Source organism: Coturnix japonica, chromosome 15 (assembly GCF_001577835.2).
Source record: "Coturnix japonica isolate 7356 chromosome 15, Coturnix japonica 2.1, whole genome shotgun sequence".
NCBI lineage: Eukaryota > Metazoa > Chordata > Aves > Galliformes > Phasianidae > Coturnix > Coturnix japonica.
This window is the reverse complement of record NC_029530.1, coordinates 9,823,787-9,847,396: the sequence shown is the minus strand read 5'-3', so window position 1 is coordinate 9,847,396 and position 23,610 is coordinate 9,823,787. Positions and strand designations below refer to the sequence as shown.

Genomic DNA, 23,610 nt, shown 5'->3' with positions numbered 1-23,610 from the left:
GCACGTCAGCTCAGGCCACCTATTGCACTGCCCTGAAATCCCACAGGAGCTGTTCAGCTCCGGGAAGCTGTGCCCTGCAAGCTCTGACCAGCACAGGGTTCTGCTGATGACATTACAGGGATGTACCCATCCAATGAGACAGCACAACTGGCAGGGAAGTAAAAGTGGGGTGGGGAAGTTAACACCTGTGTGGTGGTGACCCTGAGGACAGGAATGCTAAGGAACAGGTATATCCTTCACCATTCGAGTCAGCTACAAGATATTCACTAAGGACAGCAGAGTCGTGGTTCCACCCTGCAGAGGGAGACACTGACTTACCCCTTCCTGGCAAGGAAAGCCATCCGCCTGGCTTCAGCTCTCTCCCGCAGCACAGCTGGGTCCTGCACGAAGTGGTCCTGCGTGGGAAAGAAGGGGAGAGGTGAGTGCTATTGTGAGCTCAGCAGCATCCATCAGAGGGCTGGAGCAGGAGCTTCTGCTGGAGCACAAAACAGAGAGTCCATTCGTTATTTATTATCTGTTCTGGCAGAGTTAGTGGGGTTGGAGTCAGTGACACTCAATAAAAAACCTGACAGACTGCTTCCCACATCCATATCACCATTTCCAGTATATCCACGACAACAGAGCCTCAGTGACCCTGAAAGCATTCTGCTGGCACTGTCTGTCGATGGAATAAAGGAGATTAAACCTCTCCATGGAGTAAGTGTCACTGCTCCAGCACAGCCAGCCTAGGAAGCAGCAGATAGCTGTACTCAGGGGACACCCCACAGACCAGCAGACTGCAGAAGAAGCAGTTCCAAAAAGCAGCTCACTCTTTGAAAGAGAAAATCTGCTCCACATCATCTCTAGCAGTCACTAACATGTGAAGCAGGTGTGATATATAATAAACCTTAATGCAACTCCAACCGCAAACTAAATATCACCTTCGGTCTTTCCTTTTCAACCTCCTCCTCTTCTTCTTCTTCCTCTTCCTCCTCCTCCTGCCCTTCCTCCTGCCCTTTGAGTCTCAGAACTTGAGGAGTTGTGAACGGCCTAAGAAACGAAACACAAACAGTACAGAGTGAGGAGAGCACAGCCACAAGCACCAAACAAACCTATATTTTAAACTCCACACTGCATGTCTCAATAACTAAAATCCACAATAGCTTAAAAAACTCAAAAGGTGGTGAGGTTGTCATTAAAATCCTGGAACCTCACAAGGGATTTCAGCAGAGAAACAACTGATTCTTTTGCTTCTACTGCCAAACCTCAACCTCAACCTCTGGCAGAAACACACCAATGCTACAACCCCTGGTATCTTGAACCTATAGACCTGGTTTTTGGTAATTGTGCCTGCTGAATCTCTAGAAGCAGAGAGCACTGAGCACATGAAACAAGGAAAAGAGTGGAGGGTCAGACTGCTGTAGGTATACCACAAAAAGGATTTAAATTGAAGCCTCACCCCACCTTAAAAGGGGGGGGAGAGGGGGGAAGGCAAAAGAATCTCCAAAAGAGCATCTCCAAAGATAGAAGGGTAGAAAACTGCCATCCCTGTAACACATAAAATGTAAAAGGTCACCTTCAGATGTTAAACCAGCTTTTAAAACGTGTCTTTTCTATCTCTAGCTCATATTTCTGGTATAAACATTCCAAAAGACCCACGTCCAACCAGCTCTTCGTTTACTAACAGCTAATTGTCTCCAGCTGAGAATGCTGTGCAGCCCATCGCAGGAGTCAGCACGAGAAACCCTACAGGACTGGCACACAATAAAACATCAGTTGTATAATTTCTCCAATTCTGATATTTGCTTTCCTAACCAGCCATTCTGGTAGCCCAGCTACACCCCATCCTTATTATTCAAGTCAGGCCATCTCCCCCTGCTGCAGGACAGTTATCCTATGAGCAGAAAGGGAGTGCAAATTACAACACAGTGTCAAAGACCCCTCCTGGATCTGGTCACTGAGTTGAGGTGATGGCTGAGCAATGCAGATTCAGACGTGGGAGTTTGAGAGCTTCCTGCATGCTACAGGAAAGCTAACAACCAACAGAGGAGAAACAGGGACCTCTGCATAAACGTCCTCACTGGAAAGCAGAACCCAAAGCAGTGTCAAACAGCTTTATACAACCTTGTGGCAACTCCCATTTGCTGAAGCCACAGCACCTACCTTCTACTAATCAGCTCGTCGTCCGAGTCAGCATCATTTGCCCCTACTTGGTTTCCATCATAGGTGTCATCGTACTCATCCTCATAGTCCTCCCCATAGAGCTGAGCTTCTCCTGGCTGCACGGGCAGCTCCTCCACAACCACACTGTACTGGCTGTAGCGTTCCCTCTGCTCAGCCACCAGGCGCTTGTCATTCAGCAGACTCCTGGTTGTGTCCTTCTCCCTCCTGCATGGCAAGGAACAGAAAGGTGGTGTAAAGATCTCCTCTGTGAGTTATTTTTTCCCCTGCTGTTAAGTGGATGTTGAAGCAATACAAGTCCCATCTCAAGCATCACAAGCACTACTTCAGCCTCCCTGTTCCCTCTGATTTTATAACAGGAGTGTTCATCTAGCTACTAAAATCTGCTACTCCTGGCTTGCAACAAAGTTATGTCTAAGCAGAACCCCAGTAAGATCGCACAGCAGATAGAGCAGGAACTGGAGAATGCCACAGTCAGTTGAGACATAAAAGAAGCTTGAACAGAAGATGCAATTATATCCGAGCCGAATTTTGGCCAGGATTCATCTAACACAGGAACTCCCATGAATCCTGAATGGCAAGCTGTTAGGGCTAACGTTAGAACACAGCCCTGCAAGGCACAGAGCGCCTTCTTACCCTACACTGCAGGACTGCCTCACTGCAGTGCACACACAGCTACAAACCATGCATGGCCCAGGGCTGCACCACACTGCAGCGTAGCCACATTCCCACAGAGTTCAGAACCTCAGCAACCTCAGTTTGTTGCCAAATATGAATGGAGAGGGAAAGGGCCAAAAAATTATAAGTGCAGCAGAAATGGAGGAGCACAACTAATAAAAGGAGAACAAAGCAGCAGACCATGCTTCTGGTCTAATGTATATCAACACACTGTGTGTACACTTAGTCCAACAACCAACAGCCATCTGACAGAAGGGAAGGCCAAGAAACAGCAGTTTGACAGAGGTATTTAAGCAGAGACACTGAGATATTATGCCTCAGGGTGCACAAGCACTCCCTGAAATCCTGTTTTTCATAGAATCATTAAGGTTGGAAAGGACCACTACGATAATCCGGTCCAACTACCAACCCATCACCACCACAGCACTACACCACATCACAGCACGCTGACAACAAAGCTATAGGGAACCCACTTTCAAGCATTCACAGGACAACTTGCAGCCCTCTGAGCCTAGAAGGAGCATGCATCAGTGATCTGTTTGACATCTGGATGCTATCAGAGAAAGGACAGGTCCCAGGCAAACCTCCTGTGTATCAAGAATGGGCAGACTTGTGTCTAGCAAGCACTGGGAAAGTGATCCAAAGAAGCCTGACTTTCATTAAGAATCTCAAAACAACCTAACATTGTAGATACATTTGCTTCCCCTCTTTTCTATGACTCATTCTGTTCTATGCCTGAATTTAGCTGCAAAATGCCCTACAGAGCATGTGGTTAGTTCACGCATACCTCGGCTGGGATAACATCTTATGTTGGTATTCAGCATGAGACTGAACTAAATGTGCAATAATTGCTTCCTGCTGAGCTGGTCTGATGACTGCAGAAGAGCTGCAATGAAACGTTTCAGGCAGCAATTCCAGGAAAAACAGTGGGAAAATGTTACAGTGCTGTGGTGTTCGGGACACGCTCTGACTTCAGCAGACAGATTCAGCCAGTGATTATGGCTGGACATGCAGAGACAGCTGTGATCACTCTTCCAGATCAGCAAAGAACCACGTATATGCTATTACATTCATTTCCCCATTCCTCTTTTTCTCCTCTTCCTGGTGTGGCTTTGTCCTTCATATTAACAGTCCCTGCCCACAGCAGCTGCCACAATGGGATTCAGCCTCACCTGGCTCTTTTAGCAGCAACAGCACCCTGAACACAGAGAGAGTTTAGAGAGGAAAAGATTTAAGGAGTACAAAAAAATCCCAACCAAACACATATATGGATGCATCTAGAATCAAATGCAGATCTCCAGCTGCGCCAGGAGAACTCTGCTACCTAGACAGACACCTGGGATTCCTGTTTATGGAATGAGGACTACTGCTGGAGCTCCACTTCTAGTACTTAAAGGAGAACTGTCTGCCTGTGCTTTGGGACAGAAGTGTTTTTCTCCTGTTAGCTCAATGCAGCTTTGCAACTGAATCCTTAACTGGGAGCTTCCAGCGTCACATGGCTCATCCTGCAGACACTTTTATTTACATTCCTTGTTAATATACACCAACATAAAGATGGCACTTAGCTGATTAGATGAAAGACTGCTCAAAAAGAATCTGAAACAAACCAACCATGTTATTGAGATACAGTTGACGTTAGTGGGAGCCAAGAAAGCAATGCCCCAGCTGAAATCAGCGTGGAGTGTGGCACAGAACAAAATGCCAAGCCAGGCAGAAAGTACAGCAAATGCCCTTCACAGCAAGCTTACAGAAGCAGGAACAACAATGGAAGCAGAGGAGTCTAAGCTACCGGGTGTTATCAGATTGTGGAGCGGATGGATATTGAGACTTCCCTTGTATTTAGAACAAATCACTGCTTTATCTTCGAGTCACAATTGCAGCCCAGTAGAGATGGCTGCTTTTCAGGTTCGTTCTTCAGTGTAAGTTTAGCACCAAGATGAAAAAGCACAACATTACAAACGAGCTTGGCAGAGCAGCTGCCAGCAGAGCACAGAGAAAAAGGCAATTAGGAAAAACACTAAATGGAAACCAATCTCCTTGTAGCGTTCGATTTTACTTTCCCAAAGCAAGAGAGTAAACAGGTGGGGAACATTTCTGATAAGGCACAGTCCTGCCAGCCAATTCCTGCAGGAGGACTGTGAGAACAGGGATAAATGTGTAGGCTCCCAGGTATTTATTTCTCCTGACAGATGGGGTTAATGAGGATACACGATACTCACCGCTTGCCTTTCTGTATCCGAGAAACATCCACTGAATCCCTGCTGAACACATCAAACTCATCATTCTGGAAAACATTGCAGCGAGCAGTGACCAAAGGTGTAGGGTCTGGCTTCGGCTGTCTGTAAAATGAACAAATAAGAGAATGGAAGCAGAGGTGAAGCTGAAGAAGACCACGTCCTCCCCTTGGTTTGTGCTGTTGGCCTTGCAGGCACCCACAGCACACCATGATCCACACCAGGACTGCAATCCCTTCAGCTCACTGCTGCACAACAGCACATGCAGAAAGGTTTTTCACACCTATCTTCCTGGGGAAACTAAAGGAATTTGCAGATATCAAAATCTGATCACTAAAAGAATAAGTGCAGCCATACCCAAGTATGGATAACACAATGGGCTGGTCTCAAAATCCCAATTCAGTAAAGCCAAGATCTAAGTATGATGGATTACACTGTGCTACAAGTCCCAGTAGTGCCCTGTTGTTGCACTCAGGATATTTATCTCCCTACGGCTCCTTCTTAATTCTATCTCAGAGTTCCAGGTTATGTTTGTTCAATTTGCAAGCCCCAAACTCACTGTCCTTACATTCATTCTGTTGGTACTGTTCGCTCAGCTGGGCAGCTGAAAACACTGCTGTGTTCACACTTCTAAACTCAGCAGTGATCAAAATCCTACATTTGCCACTGAAATGACAGTTTTGTTTCAAAATGCAAGGGGGAAAAAAAAGCCCAGCCCCATCCAACTCTATCTTCTGGAACTGCTGGCTTTGCAGTACCAGCAGGAAAACAACCACCTTCCAAAAATCCACCCACATCATTTGTGTCCAAGTCAGCAGATCCGACTCTGAGAGCACGAAGATTGTTGCAGAACTCAGTTTTTTTTTACGTCACTCCTCTGATAAAGACGGTTTTCCTTTTTCAGTGCAACAATGAGACAGTCTGCCCGCTCCTCCGTGAAATGGGAACAAACAGCACATTCGCATCCTGACACTCAGGCGAGAACTGCTGCTGCAGCACAAACATGAGCTAACAGCTGCACACAACTCTAACAGCTCAATCCCACTGTCAGCTACAAACCCTACATCCCAAGCACAACCCAGAGAAGCAAACAAAAACTTGGCAACTTTGTCATGGAGTATCTACAAATGAATCTGAATTGCCACTTCCAGTTCATTTTTCATTCGTTCCCCTGCCTTAACTCCAAACTCTTTCAAATACTGTATTTTATCCTACAGACTGAATTCCAGCTGAACTGGTTCTGCTGAAGATGCCCTTTCCTGCAGGACAGCTGGCACCTTCACACCTATGACCCTGTCTTCTGCAGCAAAATACCTTTAGCACACAACATCATAGTGCTGGCCAGCCCAGATTAAAACAGTGTCCCCATGGTGGAATTTTAATAGCTCTTTTTAAGCATTTAATGGACGAGTGTTTTTGTCTTCAATCACAAAACATGACCCAGCATCTGCTGTGCTGAAACACTGAACAGAATCATAGGGGTTGGAAGGGACCTCTGGAGCTCCGCAAGTCCAACCCCACTGATAAAGCAGGTTGCACAGGAAACCATCCAGGTGGGTTTTGAATACCTCCAGAGGAGGAGATTCTGCCACATCTGGACAGATTATTCCGGTGCTGCATCACCCTCGAAGCCAAGAAGTCCTTTCTCATGTTCAGGTGGAACTTCCTGTGTTCCAGTTTGTGCCCACTGCCCCTTGTCCTGTCACTGGGCACCACTGAAAAGAGCCCAGGCCCCATCCTCTCAACACTGCCCCTTAGATATTTATAGGCATTGATGAGATCCCTTCGCAGTCTGCTGTTCCCCATGCTGAACTCTCTCCACCAGCTCCAGTGGTGAGCCCAGAACTGGACACAGTGCTGCAGCTGTGGACTCTCCAGCACAGAGCAGAGGGGAGGAGTTATTCCTCCCTAGGTGTAGGATTCTGCACTTCCCTTGTTGAACCTCACCAGGTTCCTCTCCACCCAACTCTCAGCCTTCAACTTGCTGAAGGTGCACTCCATCCCTTCATTCAGGTCATGCATGAAGGTGTTAAATGAGACCAGACCTGGTACCAACCCCATGGCTTCCAACCAGACTGTGCCACTGATAACAACGCTCTGAACTCTGCCAGTCACACAGTTCTCAATCCACCTCACTGTCCACTCATCTATATTGCCCTTCCTAAGCTCACCTACAAGTTAATACTCCCATCCATTTTACAGTTTATGTTCCCATTCTCTGCAAGTGCACAACGAGGGCAAAAAGTCAGCAGCATCCAGCAAAGAGAAGCTTACCCTGCAGCTATTTACCCTAAGAAAATATACATGCAACTTCTTAGAACTCTTTTGCAGGAGGTGTCTAACCTTCAAAAAGAAGGATATTAATCCACAATATGAAAACAAAAGTGCCAAAGTCCTGCCCCAAACCTTTGCATGGTTCGGTCCAGTTTAGCCAAGAATGGCACCAGCTTATCTTCAAGGATGTTGTTGATCACTTGCTCTGCATTGTAACTGTACTCTTCCAGGCAGGCCAGGATGAAGCCCTCCCCAAGGTCTGGCAGCAGGTCTTTCACTTGAGAGATCAGAGAGTCCAGCTCCACCCCTGACACCTTGGGAGCAGGTGCAGCAGCTGCACCAGCACACTGTATAAACCAAGCAGAATGAGTGGCATTATTGGAAAGAAGCAGCAGATGAGGAAAGGTAGACACATATTGAAAAAGGAAAGGAAGCGGTCTGGGTTATCAACATTTAAACACAAAGAATTCAAAGGCTGAAATCTGAAGAAGAAAAATCAGCCAAGCTGTTTATACTGCATAAGATCTACAGCAGAGCTGGGCACACAGGTACACAACTGTTTTTGTCAGCAGGGATACACTGAAGAAACATGAAATAATGTAAGAACTTTGTGTTTAAAAAAATCGTGCACCTGAACTACAGTGATAAAATGCAGTATTTGAATAAACCACAGCAACAGGAAAACCAAGCCAACAGGAGTCAGGAGGAACGTGCTCAAAGGAGGAGGCAGGATGCAGTACAGTTCTATTCTTTGTTTCAATTTAGCACTTAAATTTAGTGAAGGTAAGAAATGAAACTATATTTCATGCAACCCCAAAAGTTGAGCAAACCAATCCTCTCTTCAAAGATGAATAAAACGAGGACAGAGAAGTGCCCTACCCACCTCATCTTCCAATGCATACGCAGCCCTGAGCTCTTCTCTTTCCTCAGTGGAACTTTCCACCATTGCTGATGCTCCATTACACGCTGCTGGTGATGCTGGATCTTGAACGACTTGTGCTTTTTTCCTGTCTACACCTTCCCATGCACTTTCCACTGCCTGGAGGATATATGCTGTCCTGGTCTCATCTCTAAGAGAACAGCATTAAGGACATTTCTCATGTTCTAGATGCACATATTCTGACCTCACCTTGAAACAACTGTGCATTTTTCAGTAACTCTCAAGCCTGTGCCTCTATAGGGCTGGACCAGATGGCCTCCAGAGGTCCCTTCCCCTCCAATTATAGCCAATCAGTGATTCTGAGATTCTTCTCTCCTTTTTTTAAAGTTAAAAGTTTCCATCTTTTACTGCCAGCCATGCAGGTTAGCCAGAGGCAGCAACAGCAGAAATGCCACCAGCATAAAGGAATCTAAGAGCATTCAGGTTTGCCAGTCCCTGAGGTGAGAGCAAAGGATACAGCGTGGAGGAAGCCTGCTGGAGCAGACTGACATCATCTTCAACTGGAAACAGCTCATCATAGTCACGGAGAAATCTAACAATGCAAAGCAAGTTTAATCAGTTGAATTAGAGAAAACATTACCTGCAGGCCTGTTACATGCTGCCATCCCTGCTATGCTACTCTGACTGTCTCATTGCTCAGGTGGGAACACATACAGTCTCCCACCCAATGCAGAATTACAGCATGCATTACCCTGACTTTGATTCCACTGTACTGCAGCAACACTTCCCTGTAACCCATCACACCCAGTTGTAACGCTCCTCGTGATGTTTAAGACTGTAACCTAGTGTGGCATCATACAGAAAACGTGATTTATGATTTGGATGTGATCCGAATGCCTGCAACGCCAGGATGACAGGATCCAATTCCCAGTCCTGCCATTTACTTAGCATCTTCAGCATTAGCACTTAGTATCTTCCTGGTTTGGTCACCCCAGTTGAGAAGTACAAATTAGTAATAACAGCCTAACTCATCAAGGCAGCTAATAGCTAAATTGCTATCCTTCGCTTTGAAAGCCTGGATTAAAGAGAGTGAAGAATAACATTCTTCAGCGTCACACAGCATTCCTCCTCATCTTTACAATGAAGTCCGTACCGCAGTTTGAAACCCTCTCACAGCAGCTCTCTCAACTAGTTAGAGTGATTTCTAACTCCCAAATGCATCATAACCCCTCATAATAATGTCTCAGGCAATTCTGCTGTAAAAGATGGAAAGGGAAGGCAAGCTGCCCGTTCCTGTGGGCCTCTTTCAGCCACACTCACCTTCTTTCCTGAAGTACCGATGTAAAGATCTGTAGGAACTCTTCAATGTAAGGCTGAATATTCTCACAGCTGCAGAAAACAATGGCACAACAGAGTGGAAAACTCAGTGTTAGGACTTTCACATTGCACAATCCTGCTCACTAGCCAAACCAATAACGCTTCATACATCAAGGCAAAATCACATTTGAAAACAGATTTTAGTCTTTGCTTTCATAGACGCTAAGGGTCCAATGGGAACACAGTTCTTTTATGGCTTTAGCAAGCATTTCAGCCAGCTAGATCCAAAGTGTTACCACAGTTACAATTTCAAGGCTTCTGACTGACAAACCATCTGATGCCTAAACAGACTTGCAATAAGCAGAAAAGGGTGTGTAGTATTTTTGCAATTGCACCATCTTATTGGGATTATATCAGTGAACCTCCCAGATAGTATGTGCTCACTCACGCAGGAAGAGATGCCAAGCAAGTTCCTCTTGCAATCTTTCTGTTACAACTTCTACACTTTCCATTGCTGCTGGTGCACCAAGTGTCACAGCAAGACAGAATGACCTCTGTGCTGGATCAGTGTTAAGGAAATGCTGAATGAGAGCTACAGAGACCAGCAATCTAGAAAACTGGAACAGGTTGCCCAAGGAGGCTGTGGATGCCCCATCCCTGCAGGCATTGAAGGCCAGGCTGGATGTGGCTCTGGGCAGCCTGGTCTGTTGGTTGGTGACCCTGCACACAGCAGGGGGTTTAAAAACACTGCTTTCAATGATCTGTAGAACTGCATTATTTCTACTATAGTATCTCAGGCAAGGTGCCTACACACAACATTAGAATTTGCAGTTTAGCCATAAAGTGAGGTTAGCAAACCGACTGGACCGTGTACCTTAACTCAGTTTGATGGGGCAGTAATTCACCAATCCAGTACCAGTTCATATTGTTTCCTCTGGGACACTCCTGCTGTGCAGGACAAGAGGCTTCTGATATCAGGAAGCATCTTTGGGCACAGCTCCTACACTGTCTGTTTTCTCCAGTAAATCAGAAGCCAAGAGAAATTTTCCCCCACAGTGGTGATCAAATAACTGAACAGTACCACAAAACCCACGTGCCAATACCTGCTCTCTAAGATGGGCTGCAGACACACTTGATTTATGAGGATGTGAAAGGCTTCCATCACCTTTTTCCTGGAATGTGAAATTCTCCTCCACAAATCAGCATAAACACTGCAGAGAGAGTAAAGATCACATTGTTGGTGCAAGCACAAGGAATTCAAATCTTCAGTGCTCCTTTCCTCCAGAGTTATCCCTCTAGAGGAGGAATTTCATTAGCTGAATTCTTTCTTTGCTGTGATGACCAGAGATGAGAGCCATTTCATACTCATTAAAGAAAACCCGCGCTCTAAATGAAGTTGCTCTCAATAGCAAATTGTCCTGACAGCTAGACAAATGATAGATCAAATGCACCAGCATAGCCTGTGCTTTGAAAAACAAGGAGACCCATCCACACAGAGATATCATTCATGTTCTCACACTTTGTTACAATTTGGATGCATCTCCCATCAAGGTTCTTCTCAGACAGCACTGAAAGAAACCATTAGTCACCCCACTGCCCAGGAAAATTTGGAATTAGAAAAGCTGCCTCCTCGGAGCTCTCTGAAGCAGCGTAAAAAAAGATGGAAACAGCTCTGCAACAGTGGGCAAAGCAGCACAAAGTGCTTTTTTAAATAAGCCCTGCAAGAGTCATATTGAAAAGAAGAGGTGAGTCTTCACAGCGGTTTTTACCTGTTATCTTCATAATGCCTCTTCTTAATTGCAGACTCCAGCTCAGGAATTGCCAGTTCATAGAATGATGCTAACCTGTAGAAAGGGGCAACACAACAGTAACTGGCAATGGATGGTTGCAAAATCCCTTGCTAGAATACAAATTCAACCGGTTAATTTCATTAAGCTCTCCTCACTAGCAGTACTCGTTAGCATTACTGTTTTGTTATTTGCTCCATGAAACTGACGGAAGCAAATACACAACAGACAAAGAGCAGCAGCCTGAGGAAGCCAACAAGGTATCTTTGAAGATACCTTGAGGAGGCAAAGCAATGTATTTGAAAAGCATCTCCCTGCTGCTCAGAAGAACAATATCCTCAGCTGAGATCGGCCTCAGAATAACATCCAGCACTGCTTGATGAGCAGCTCGCTGTTACAGCACTTTGCATAGAGCTGCTCCACCAGCAACATGATATCCATGTCATATATTAAGAGGCAAACACCTTAAATGAGTATCCTTGAGGCAAATGTAGCAGAAGCTGGTTGATACTTTTAGTCAATGAGAGAAACGACCAGGTGCCAACAGATTTGGAATCAGAGAGGTTTCAAAAGTAGGACGTGTAAGTCAGTTTTCCCTCCCCACACTCCAAAGACCCAATAAGCAGTCCATATTGGGAAGTAATAAAAATGTTGCACTTGACCCATGGCAAAGATTAAGAGTATTTTAGCACGTCTCTGACATCAACAGCAAAACGAAAAGCAAAAGGCTTTACTGCTCCGAGTAATCAAGCACGTAAGCAGCCCTGCCTGCCAATTCAAACAGCCACCAGCAGTCCACCAATCTGCTCTTGTCTCAATAACCAACTTGACAACATCTAAGAGAAGAGAAACCCACACAACCTGGAGCAGCAGCATTACTCAGCCTGTGGTCCACAAACCACTGGCAGCTGCGAGACTTCAGAGGTCTGCAACATGATCAGAAGTAACAGTAAAAAATGAGCTCATTTGCGCTAACAAACAAATAAAGAAGGGGAAATAAGGACAACAAATTAATATCTCAGTTGGTGCTACACAAAAGTGGTTGTGGCAAGTCTCTATGAGACAGTCCTGCAGCTTGGAACACCAGGGGCAAGTTGGGGAAGCATCACTCAAGGACTTGCAGTCCATGTGGGAGCACTCTGCTGTCTGGACCTTGTGACCAACCTGGCTCCTGCCTCACTGCACTGCAAACTAGAGTTGGTCAGGGAATTAGCTGTCAGCCCATCTGTGGCAGTGCTGCCTTGTTATCCTTTCCCATGTGCTCAGCCTTTGCCAAAGCTCAGTGATATTCTCTAGCATAAAACTTAGGTTAAACATCAAGCAAAAAATTTTCTTCTCAGACCCTGACAGTCTATCACTTCAGAAACTTCCTCCTTCCCCTTCTTCATGTCCTATGGCAAGAAGCTCTTTCCATCCACATTTTTTTCTGCTCATTCCTTCCAAAGGACACTGAGTACTGTTCAGATGGGATTTGAAATTGCCATGGTTGACTGTCTCATGGGCAATGACGAAGGTAAACACTTAGCAGAAACTATAGACATCTCTATAATAATTTATTTATTGGGAACCTGTGTGTTCCCATCAGCCTGAACTTGGCACTCCTCAGCTGCATTAAATCTGAGCAATTAATAATGAAGACACTGGGGCAAGATCCTGCTGAACACTCTGTATTTTTAACTGACCAGAATAAACCATCTGCAGCCCAAGACGTACCTGTAGCAAAACTCGTGTTTTTGAAAGGTCTGGCAAGCCAATGGGAAGACATCAAGAAATGCCCAGAGTGTTGTGCAAGTGTCACACAGGTACAGCACAATATCCTTCAGCTCCTGAGAGAGAATCAACAGTCAGTGAAAGGAAAAAACCACACTAAGTACACAGTATAACCCACTCTGACAGGGATGCATCAGATTCAGATTAAATCTTTTTCTTGACTGTAGGATACGTGATACAGTGGATGTGCTTGAAATGCACAAGAGCAAAGCAGGAAACTCACATTGGAAAGGCTTTATCATCAAATCATATGCCAAGCAATTAAACAGTGACATGTGCTGTATGAGCTGTTTGGGAACAGAATGACCCTCTGTGGTGTCAGTACTGCACGGACCATTCAGTTTACAGGATGACAAACAGCAAAGTGCACAGAGCAGTGGTTCTACCTGGACGGGCATGTTCCCTGGGGTCACATTCACTCTTTCTTCCAATTTCTGGGGCTCAGCAGAGGCTCCTTCACACTGCAGGCCACACTTCTGCAAAATATTGCTGAACACCTAGGTCAAGAGAACAGGACAGTGTTGAAACCAACAGACTTACTAACAACCACTTCTGTGTTCATCTATGCAACACATGACCATCTCCAAACAGTAGCACGAAGTTGTATGATGAAAGCCACAACAGAGTATTGCAGGTAACAGCAGAAGGACCACACTGCTTCTCAAACTCCATGAGAGCTGAAAGCAGTTCAAATGCAGCTGTGCATGTCACTGGCATTGAGAAAGGGACTGTAGCTATAACATACATCCCTCACTAGGCAAGAAAAGGTCTACCAAGGCCAACACTGAGAGATCACCCGGCATGTGATGCTCTCTTGAGCAGTGGGACTTAGAAGTCAACACCGCCACATGCTTATTAGCTGGTTCCAAAGCCCTCTCACCCTCTCCTCCGAGGTTAGCAGAAGAGATTTGGGGGTTCTTGGATATAAATGAAGAATTCCAGAAGAAGCAAACAGAATTAGGTTCAAGATTACTAATAACCTCTGGTGTAGGTTAAAAGCAAATCCCTGCCAACCTCAACCATTCTGGGAAATTTCCTACATTGGTAGCTTTGGAGATCTGTCAAACCCTCCTCCCAGAGGTACATGAAAAGCTGGCTAGAAGTACCAGAGTTGCATACCTGAGGTTAATATTACTATCCCAATGGGCACATACACTCCCAGATCTGCAGAGGTATCAAGTTCTTTCATCAGAAAGTTAAGTACATAAATAGTTTAATGGATCAGTGATGATGCATCTTTTGAGCTGTTACATCCATACATGCGAGATGCACTGGTATTACTCTGCAGTGATTACCAAAGCATACAGTAAAGAAACCAGCATTCTGCAGAATAACTGCTCTGATGTGGTATAGTACAAACAGCAAATGGAATCTTTGCTGTCTTCCACAGTAATTCCTTTGAAGGTCCAGTCTTGCATCCTGGAATATCTTTAAAATGTGATATCATCTCTGAAATCTATTTCTAAAGGTTTAACATACGCAAAGAAAGGAGAATGGGGGCTTTCAAAAAGCCAAGTGATATTACAGGTGATTTGGGGTAAGAGATTTTCTGCCTTTGTCTATTTTAGGTGAGTTTTTTGAGGGCATAAACACGACATTTTCAGGGTACGAAGTTGCTGAGGCATTTTGATTTCCCTTTCAGGTTAAATGCAAATCCTGTCTACAAAGTCTGGGGAATATACAAATTGCTTATTAAAATGAAAGCTGAGACGGAGAGAGATGCCAAATACCTTTTGTAAGGCACAGCCCTTCCAATAGATTTTCATTTGCTCCCAAGAACCTGCAGCATTAATGCCAACCCATTCCACTATATCAAGCCTTAGCTACCTCTCACAGTCATTATTTTGTTGTTTGAAGTTTTAATGCTTCCCCACTCAGGGGGAGGTAAGAAGAATAGTTACTTCTTGTTTAAACAGCCTAACAAATTCCTTGAGATTAACAGGCAAGAGAATGACAGAAGCTGAAGAAGAGTAACTGGAATTAGTCATCAAGTGATAGTTTTAGATAAAGGTTCAAAAACTACCTGACACACTTGAGCATACATAAGAGAGATAATATAAACTAAAACACATCCTGCTTGCCTATGACCACATTTGTTCTCTCTCTCCTTCTAAACTATGTCACATTTGCAGGTGAAATCCAAGCTCTGAGCAGAAAAGCGGTACCTGGAGGACAGTGGGCAGAGTTTCGTCCAGGTCACCAAAGTAACTTGGCTGCTGAGTGAAGATATTTTCTGAAAAGGGAGAGAGACCAATTCCCATTAGTTCAGACAGTCATGTCAACAAGCAGATTTACACCAGAAGATGTGCTTTTATTGCTGACACCCCTCACTCCCTCCAGATACGGTTAATAACCACATCAGGACTCGGGCACGGATTCACTTCTCAACTCACACACAGTGTCTGCTCCCCTATAACACTGTCCCATCAGCAACCAGAGGACTGGAATGTGCTCATCAGAGCAGAGCAAACGAGATTGCAGATGATTCACACCTGAGGCTGAATCAATGAATAATGCAAATACTATCTTGAAACATTCCGAGTTCCTTTATTTAACAACTAGAGTTGACTTTTAATTACCGATAACAGTTCAGCATACACTGGAAAATATTCTGTAGGATATTTCTTAAAGGTAATGAGGCTTTAGTAATACCTGCTATTGCATTACTAGGACTTCATTATCTTTACAAGATATTCTACTGAGTAATGGCATGCCATAAATCCTCACCAGGGAAGCACAGAGGCTGCCTATTTTCCTGTGAATTACTGCTCTGACTGTGAAAATTAACAGAGTTCTCCAGCAAGGACAGAGCACAGCTAAGAGTTATGAGACACATCTCACAAGAATTTATTCCCAGAGAAGAACCTAAAGTTTATCAAGTTATGAATTACACAGCAGAGCTGTTCCCATCATTAGACTGACAACATAAAGCAAATAATCAGGTGAACAAATTGCTGGTTACTTGCATATGGAGTTACTGCATTGCACCCCAAAGGATATGGATAATTCAAATGAGCTTTCACATGCTTGGGTTTTCTTCGGAATATTTTAAGACACAGATAATTTAAACTTCACATTTGAAAGGGAACTATCCATCTTGTCGTGCTTTCTTCCCTACCTCTGAGGCTTGACTGCTAAATTTAGAGTGAAAGTTACTGAAAAAGACTAAGGGATTCAAAAAATGTAAGCTTCTAAGTTTTCCTGGCCTGGAAATATGGCTGTCATGTGGTCTCTGCACAGCTTCTCATGTTAGTCTAGTTGGAAAAGAGACAAAAATAACTACCAAATAAAGGAAGAAGTTCGTTACAGAAACTGTGGACAAACTGGGTTAGAATTTAGGAAGATCTCAATTCAAGGTCGGGTACTGTTCCATTTGTGCTCAGGTGGATGTTAAAGATCAGAGGTAGTTCCCTTGCAAAGGGAACACAGGACAAAAAAAAGAAGCTAAGCCAGCATGGCCTCTTCTTCATGCAGAACCAGCGTCCCCAAGGCTGAGACATTGCTTAACATGCACTGGCCACAGTGAGTGACTGTACAGAGATATCTTGGGATAAGCACTGCTTGAGCAACGCTCTGAAGTGCCTTGCAATTTGAAGGCACTATTTTATCAAGGTCTGCATTGAAATTTCAAGTTCTCCCACTTCACAGGCCAGTAATTACTTCTTGTTGCACATTTCATTTAGCTCCCAACTCTCTGGACTGTGCCCCACCTTCTAACCCCACTTCCTTTCTGCCCAGAAATCCAGTTCACTGCTCCTTCCACACTTGAGCAGGGTTTTGCAAAGCCCTCCTGATCTTTTACTCAGTGGTTGAGAACATATTTAATTGGCACAAGGAAATAACTGAGCCCTGGGCAATGCCTAACATCCTGAGTCCAGCTCATGACAGCAAAGCACTTCTTGACATGAATGCCATTCATATAGAAGAGAGTAAAAGGAAAAACATCACCTGATTTGGAAGCTACAGACTACTGAACTATTAGAAACTACAGCTGCTACTAAACTACAGGTTCCAGTTGTTTGTTTGTTTTCCAGAGTAGTATAATTAGAATGGCAAGAAGTGGGGTATTACACACAGCAGGCAAAAGCTAAAATGCAACAAGCTGTTTCTTGGCTTTAACTAACCAATCATCTTCTGGAGCAGGGGACCATTTCCCTTTCCAAACAGCACACAGAGATCCATTATCTTAGGGATGTCGAACAGGAAATTGTTGTAAATAATTTCTCCAAAGACAGAGGGGGTGATAAAGTGATCCTACAAAGAAACAAAACATACACTTAAAGAACAATCTATATATTACTTAGCAAGAACTGCGGTATTACAACAGCATTTGAAAAACACCTCCTGAACGTGCACTAAAGGTTCTGGTTCACAGGAGGCAGCGCTGGCCATACAACTAGTTTTTGCAGTCCCTTCTATCCCCACATTCCCATCTGTCACTGTCATCACTCCATCCACACCACTGTCTTTGCACCACTGCTTATGGAGGTGGGCTGTGTCCTGAACTGAACCAATCCACCTACAAGTTAAGACACAGGGCTGTTTATAGTTGGTTCAGTTCCCAGACCTGGCTCACTACATGGCCAAGTAAACAGCTGGACTGGCACAAAAAGGGCTCAGCTCAGGAGGAGCAATGAGCAGCCAGGCACAGCAACTGGCACTGAAAAAGTACACACAAAATCACACCCTGATGCTATTGGTATCCTGGAATAGAAGAATAAAGGCATTAAAGACATTGTGCCACTGTCTAAAAGTAGGAAATACAAAACAACAGGAATTGCAGCTCTACATCCTGAGTGCTAAAATCTGCTTCCAAAACACATGACTTATACAGGGAATTTCTTTTAAAACTATAGATGACAACAAATTCCATTGTAACACCAGGAAGCAAGCAAGCAAAAATGTGTCAGTGACTTTCAGCAGATTTGCCTAGGATGGCAAATGTTTTCAATCACTGTGAAAGGCAGAATGCACACTGTCCCTCCCAGAGCAGCAGGACCAGGCTTTATGCTGGCTAGGTTCAATTTCTAGAACTGCTGCTGACTGCCTGCATGACAACAGACTATTCATTCTCTTCAAATTACTCAACTATGAAATGGTTTCAGATGCTTGTCTGCCTCATTGGGGTGGCAAGATTTAATCAGACCCTGCAATGAAAGGCAGCATAGAGGTATCGAGTACTTTTGCTGAAGCAGTGCCAGCTGCAGGCTCCAGCATTCCTTTCACTCATTCCCTCCCTGGTCCTCCAGTTCCCACTCCAAGACCTCTCCTCAATGTCCTGACTGTCACCAGTGTAATAGTCAGGACACCACCAACACATAACACACACCGAACCAAGGAAGATACCAAGGGAGCAATTGGTGAAACAGAAGGTGCCTCATCCTGCCCAAAGGCCTTGTGAAAATTCCACAGCTGCCCATGGGAGTTGCACTTGCACAATTAGGGATGAGTATGCCTTTCAATTACGATGCCAAGAAAATAGTAATTTGGAGTAATTTCGGTGTGCGTCCAAAACATGGAGAAAGTTCAAGCAGAGACAAGTATTAGCACAGATGACACAGTGCTGCACAGCAAGGTGAAGTGGGATTGAGAGGGTGAACACCTGGCTCCTTGTGGCCTGAAAAGCCTATATTCCATGCAGCCACAAAGGCCAACTTGCCCTTTTTTTCTAGTCACACTGATGCATCGTGGCACGTTTGTAACCTGCTATTATTTAGCTGTTTGCCTGGATCTCCCTCCAAAGAAACCATGGCATAGTTCAGATGCTTCAGCTCTAAGTGTTTATCATCTCCACAATGAGCAACACACTGATAAAAATAGAGAGGAATGCAGCTAGGGCATGTGAATAAGAAACGTGATTAATTTCTCAAATCACCTTCTTTCCAAAGCTATGCAGCCTGCAGTGCCTGCAAGGCAAAGAAATATTCACCTTGGACTCCTTGTGAGTGGACATCCTCAGGAAAGTCAGAAAGACGCTGCGATGAAGACGCTTCTGCATGTCATTCACCTCTGGATGGCAATCCAGCAACACATCAAACTTGCGAGGTGCACAGCTCAGGTAGGAATCCAGGCATTTCTGAAGCGTCTCATCAAATACCACCTTGCACAGCAGAAGAAAAGAACATGAAAAGAAGGGAATGCCACACACTCACAGGTCATGCTCACACCAAGACATTTCAGTGTGCTAACAGGGTCTATCCATCCATCACATAGAAACTCTTAAAATCCACAATCTATAAGAAAATATTACTTTCTTTGCATTGTATGGTACAGGAATTAAAATTCTTGATAAATGATGTAATAAGATGAGCAAGTCATTATGAAGATGATTTAAAACATGTGGCTTTTGGAAGCACCTACACCATTCATGTTTTTTTCTCCAGCATCCACAAAACTTGGGCAATTACCTGGCACCAAAACTTATCATGAGGCAAAGCCAGCAGCCAGTCCAGATCATCTGCAATGAATTTTGCTCGCTCCAAGAATTCTTCCACTAAGGCAGGGTCTCTGACAACAGGTGGCGGTCTGTATAGCACAAAAGACCGATCTGCTTTTATTTCTGGGTGCTGCAGGAAGCCAAAACACTGTATTAAAACCACAGACCAAGTGGCAGGATTGCCCAGTTACCATCTGCACTGCTGAATTTTTGGAAACTGAAAGGTTACACGATAATACAGGTTTGTCATTCCATTCTCTGGTAACTTCCCATTCTAATACTTAAAGGCAGCAGGTTACTGAGTAACCTTAGTTTTCAGCAGTCAGATCTGCATAACTCAGCAGATGATGTTATTTGTACTCTGTTAACAGAAAGCTTTGCAAAGCAACCCTCCCACACCTCCAAACCAAACAGGAACAGCTTAAAGTCATGCCTTTAAAATGTTGTCTGTGCCCTCTTTTCCCTCTGAGCTGGTTCTCAAACAACATTCCAAAAAGTCAAACCAATATGACCACCAAATACAGAGAAGAAACACTCTGCTACCCTTCTCAGGAGTTACTGAATAGTTTGCCCAAATCCCCCAATCCTAAAACGAGGATCATGCTGCACAACAACGCAGCCTTGAGTTCTGCCTCAGCCCACACAGATGCCCAGGGTAATCTGAGCAAGTCAAATCAACAGCAGGCCCTACTCCAGCAACATGCCCAGGAGAAAGCTCAGTATGTGCGACTACGTTACTGGAAGAAAAGGATAACTGTGGGTTTCATTTTTGTGCACCATTTTGAACATTCCTATGTAACAGCATGGGCATGCTGCTCTTGTGCTAGACAAGCACAAGGCACAGATCTCCAGTTTGACCCTGTGGTTCCAACCTGAGATCACAGGACACAGTAAGTGCAGTAAGTACACTGCACACAGCTTGCCAAAGCTCCCAAAGCATCGTTTAATGGGCTTTTCTTTGAAAGGGTAAGGAGTTACAGGAGGACATAATTTATTGTGGATGTTGAACACAGTGTGCTTTCATTTATTTATCACTAAAAAAAACTAAAATCTCAGCTAAGCAAATGCATTAAAACATGAAGAAAAATCTACCAAACAGGGAAACTGTTCAAATTTCACCATATCCTGAACAAACAAACACAGCCTTTGGCTCAGGTTTCAATATAGGACTGTTATTTGGTAAAGGTCTTGTTAAGCCTTCATGAAAAAATACAGCTCACCAGTGCCGGTAAAGTTCTCAGCTTCCCTGTCTTGGGATCCTTTTCTGTGAGCTGGAGTTCATCCAGTGGCAGCGCTGGCATTGTGATGACTTGTGACTGTCGTCAGCAAACAGAAAAACAAAAGCAGCACAGGATGTGTTTTACAAGGTCAGTCAATCAAAAGCATAACAAAACAGGTGACAGCTTTACCATACCACAGACACACTGAGGCTGGAAACAACTTCTGCAAAGCACTTTTTTACACCACCCAAATGCTGAAGGTTTAGGGAACACCCAGGAGCCACCTGCACGTGCCTTAGAAGAGGTTTGACTCACAGTGCTACACTTTCATTCCTGCTTCTGAGAGACTGTGGATATCTCAGGCACAACAAAAAGCATCTGAGGACATTGTTTTAGGGAAGCTTAATGTTTCAGTCTGGTTACTGAAGAGTCATGCTGAACTACCTGCTCCTGCAGTCTGTTTTAATGTGTGCCGCCTATCTCCTGGCATCACAAACTAAGGAGGCAATCTGAAGCCTTGCATTCTCCTGTCCATTTCCCACAGGTGTTCATGGGACTGGATTTCAATTGTCAGCAGCACTTTTAGGCCCAGGAATATTTCGGTTAACTCTGAAATTAACTGTGACTCAATCCTTCTGCATTCAATATAAAGGATGTGATCATGTGCATTGGTTCAGGCATTAATGCAAAATGTAAACCACAGATTAACACAGCTTTCAAACTGCTGAGGGTTTTACAGTGATGTCAGTGAAACGGTACTAAAAAATTATGTGGTGAAGATATAAGATAATGTTATTCACATTACCTGGGTAGAATAGAAGAAAGGAGGAGCTGAACAAGGCTGATTAGGGAGCAATGTTGGTTTGGACACAAAGTGGAAGAATTGTGCCTCTGGGTCCAAAGAATGGAGTTTAGTATAAATTATATCATTATTAATACTACAGAGGGTTAAAAAAGATAATAAGAAAAAATACACCAGATAAATGCTAACACTGCATAGCACAGAAAAGCTGAAATAAATACTTTGTTTGGCTCTTATAATTTCTAGAGTCATTCTGAAAACTCCACAGTGAAGTGAAAATTTGCAATATGGGAAAAACATCAGGTGCCTCATTTTGAGCCTGGCAAGTCAGGAAGAGCTTGGAAGAGATGGGGCCCCAACCAGAAGTTTATTTGTGTCAAATGAAGAATAAGTCTGAGCACAGAGACCCCAGCATGGAGGATCACTCCAGATCTCTATGACATAATCTCTTTGCAAGTTTTGGCTTAAATAAACAGGGATTTTTTTTATCTCAGAGAAGGTTCAGACTGGATATCAGAGAAAGGTTCTGCCCCAGAGGAAGAGGCAGCCAGGTCAGTGGGCACAGCCTGAGCTGCTGGAGCTCAGGGAGTACCAGGACACCATGCAGACCAGTCTGATTTTGGGGTGATCCTGTGTGGAGCCAGCAGTGGTCCTGAATCATCATGAATCTACCTTGTGGCCTTAGATACACAGCAGAGAAGGCCTTACAAAGAAAACCAACATATATATCCAAAAAACAAACCACACCACAGCACATTCAGCAGGGAAACACAACAGCAGATGCTCCCTGCTCTATGCTTCAGTGCCCACTGAGGTGCCCGACGCAGGGACGGCAGGGGACACACAGGTACTGCTTGGAGGAGCAGCCCGGCCCCCAGACAAGGCCTGCTGCCCCCAGCCCTGCTGCCCCCAGCCCTGCTGCCCCCAGCCCTGCTGCACACAGCCCTGCTGCCCCCAGCCCCGGCTCCCTCCCGCTGCACCTCGGAGGCCTCCAGCCGACCTAGAGCACCGCACGAAGCACCCGATGGCACAGCAGAGTCCCCCAGCCTCACAGCGGCCCAAAGCAGCCCGGATCCCCTGCAGGGCCCTGTCCGAACCCCAGCTCCCCGCCCCACCGCAGCCCGGGCACTGCCGGGGACGGAGCGGTTCCGCCTTTACCCCGGCCCAGGCCCCGTTACCGTGCGGCCACGTCCAACCGGCACCGCGCTCCGGAAGCAGGAGGCGATTCCGGGGTCGGGAGGAAGTGGAGGCGGGGCCTGAGATGTGCTCGTGGGCCGGGATGGGTTCGGTGCGGTCTGATGGGTCTGATGGGCCGGGGGTGTCAGACCGGTGTCAGACCGGTGTCAGACCGTCCCTGCTGAGGGGCTGTCTGTAGTGCTGCTTCCTGCTGTGCAGGCCAGCACAGTGTGCACCCCTGTGCAGGTAGCAGTGGGAATCAGGCCTTACTGACTTAATTCTGACACACGGGAGGCAGAGGACACAGAGCACTGAACCCCGTGGGACAGCTGAGCTGCCAGAGCCAGCACCCCACACAGTGCACACACCGGCTGCTCTCAGTTTTGGTTTCTCTGCTGTTTGGGGACATTACTGGAAATCAGCAGGTTGAGCTGCAGGACGGGGAGAGTTCTTGTCCATAAACACCAGCTCAATTGCTGCTGAGAACAGATTACATGAGCCAAGCTTACAGTGCTCTAAACCCATTGAAATCACACGTTCTTGGGTTGAAAGACAGAATAAATGAGGCATTTAAAGCAACCAACTCACTGTGCTGGAGGTGCTCCACGTATCTCAGCTCTCCTTGACTGCAGAAGTCTCTTCCAAAACTCCAGAGCCCAGTTCTATACAAAGAGGCCTAGAACGGAATCTACAAAAGATAGAAACATATACAATAAATATACAAAGCATCTAGAATGGAAACCACATCATGCCCTCAGTCATGTGCATTAGGAATGAGACTGTAATGAGGTTCTAGCTCCCAGTCTCCCAGTCTGGCATGCTCAGAAGCAGCAAGCAGTCAGCACCTTGATTGCCGTCCTATCTGTAACCACATCA

General features: G+C 45.1%; 1 protein-coding gene across 8 annotated transcripts in view; it reads right to left on the bottom strand.

The window, feature by feature from the left end:
• ASCC2 (activating signal cointegrator 1 complex subunit 2) overlaps positions 1–23,610 on the bottom strand; it is a 31,839-nt gene that overhangs the window by 2,325 nt on the left and 5,904 nt on the right. The window contains exons 2-19 of one of the 8 annotated variants that reach the window (XM_015877984.2): positions 23,323–23,422; positions 20,757–20,852; positions 19,508–19,684; positions 19,030–19,200; positions 17,225–17,354; positions 15,266–15,333; positions 13,487–13,597; positions 13,044–13,156; positions 11,313–11,387; positions 10,647–10,754; positions 9,547–9,615; positions 8,744–8,818; positions 8,230–8,416; positions 7,479–7,693; positions 5,058–5,177; positions 2,143–2,367; positions 921–1,029; positions 319–395 (exon numbers count right to left, since the gene is read on the bottom strand). In XM_015877984.2, the coding sequence (XP_015733470.1) occupies positions 319–395; positions 921–1,029; positions 2,143–2,367; positions 5,058–5,177; positions 7,479–7,693; positions 8,230–8,416; positions 8,744–8,818; positions 9,547–9,615; positions 10,647–10,754; positions 11,313–11,387; positions 13,044–13,156; positions 13,487–13,597; positions 15,266–15,333; positions 17,225–17,354; positions 19,030–19,200; positions 19,508–19,684; positions 20,757–20,837 (2,111 nt within the window). In that variant the 5' untranslated portion in view covers positions 20,838–20,852; positions 23,323–23,422. Of the gene's footprint in view, positions 1–318; positions 396–920; positions 1,030–2,142; positions 2,368–5,057; positions 5,178–7,478; positions 7,694–8,229; positions 8,417–8,743; positions 8,819–9,546; positions 9,616–10,646; positions 10,755–11,312; positions 11,388–13,043; positions 13,157–13,486; positions 13,598–15,265; positions 15,334–17,224; positions 17,355–19,029; positions 19,201–19,507; positions 19,685–20,756; positions 20,853–21,561; positions 22,427–22,716; positions 22,863–23,322; positions 23,423–23,610 lie in introns of those variants that run through there. The other 7 variants (XM_015877987.1, XM_015877983.1, XM_015877986.1 and 4 more) reach the window with 7 other exon arrangements.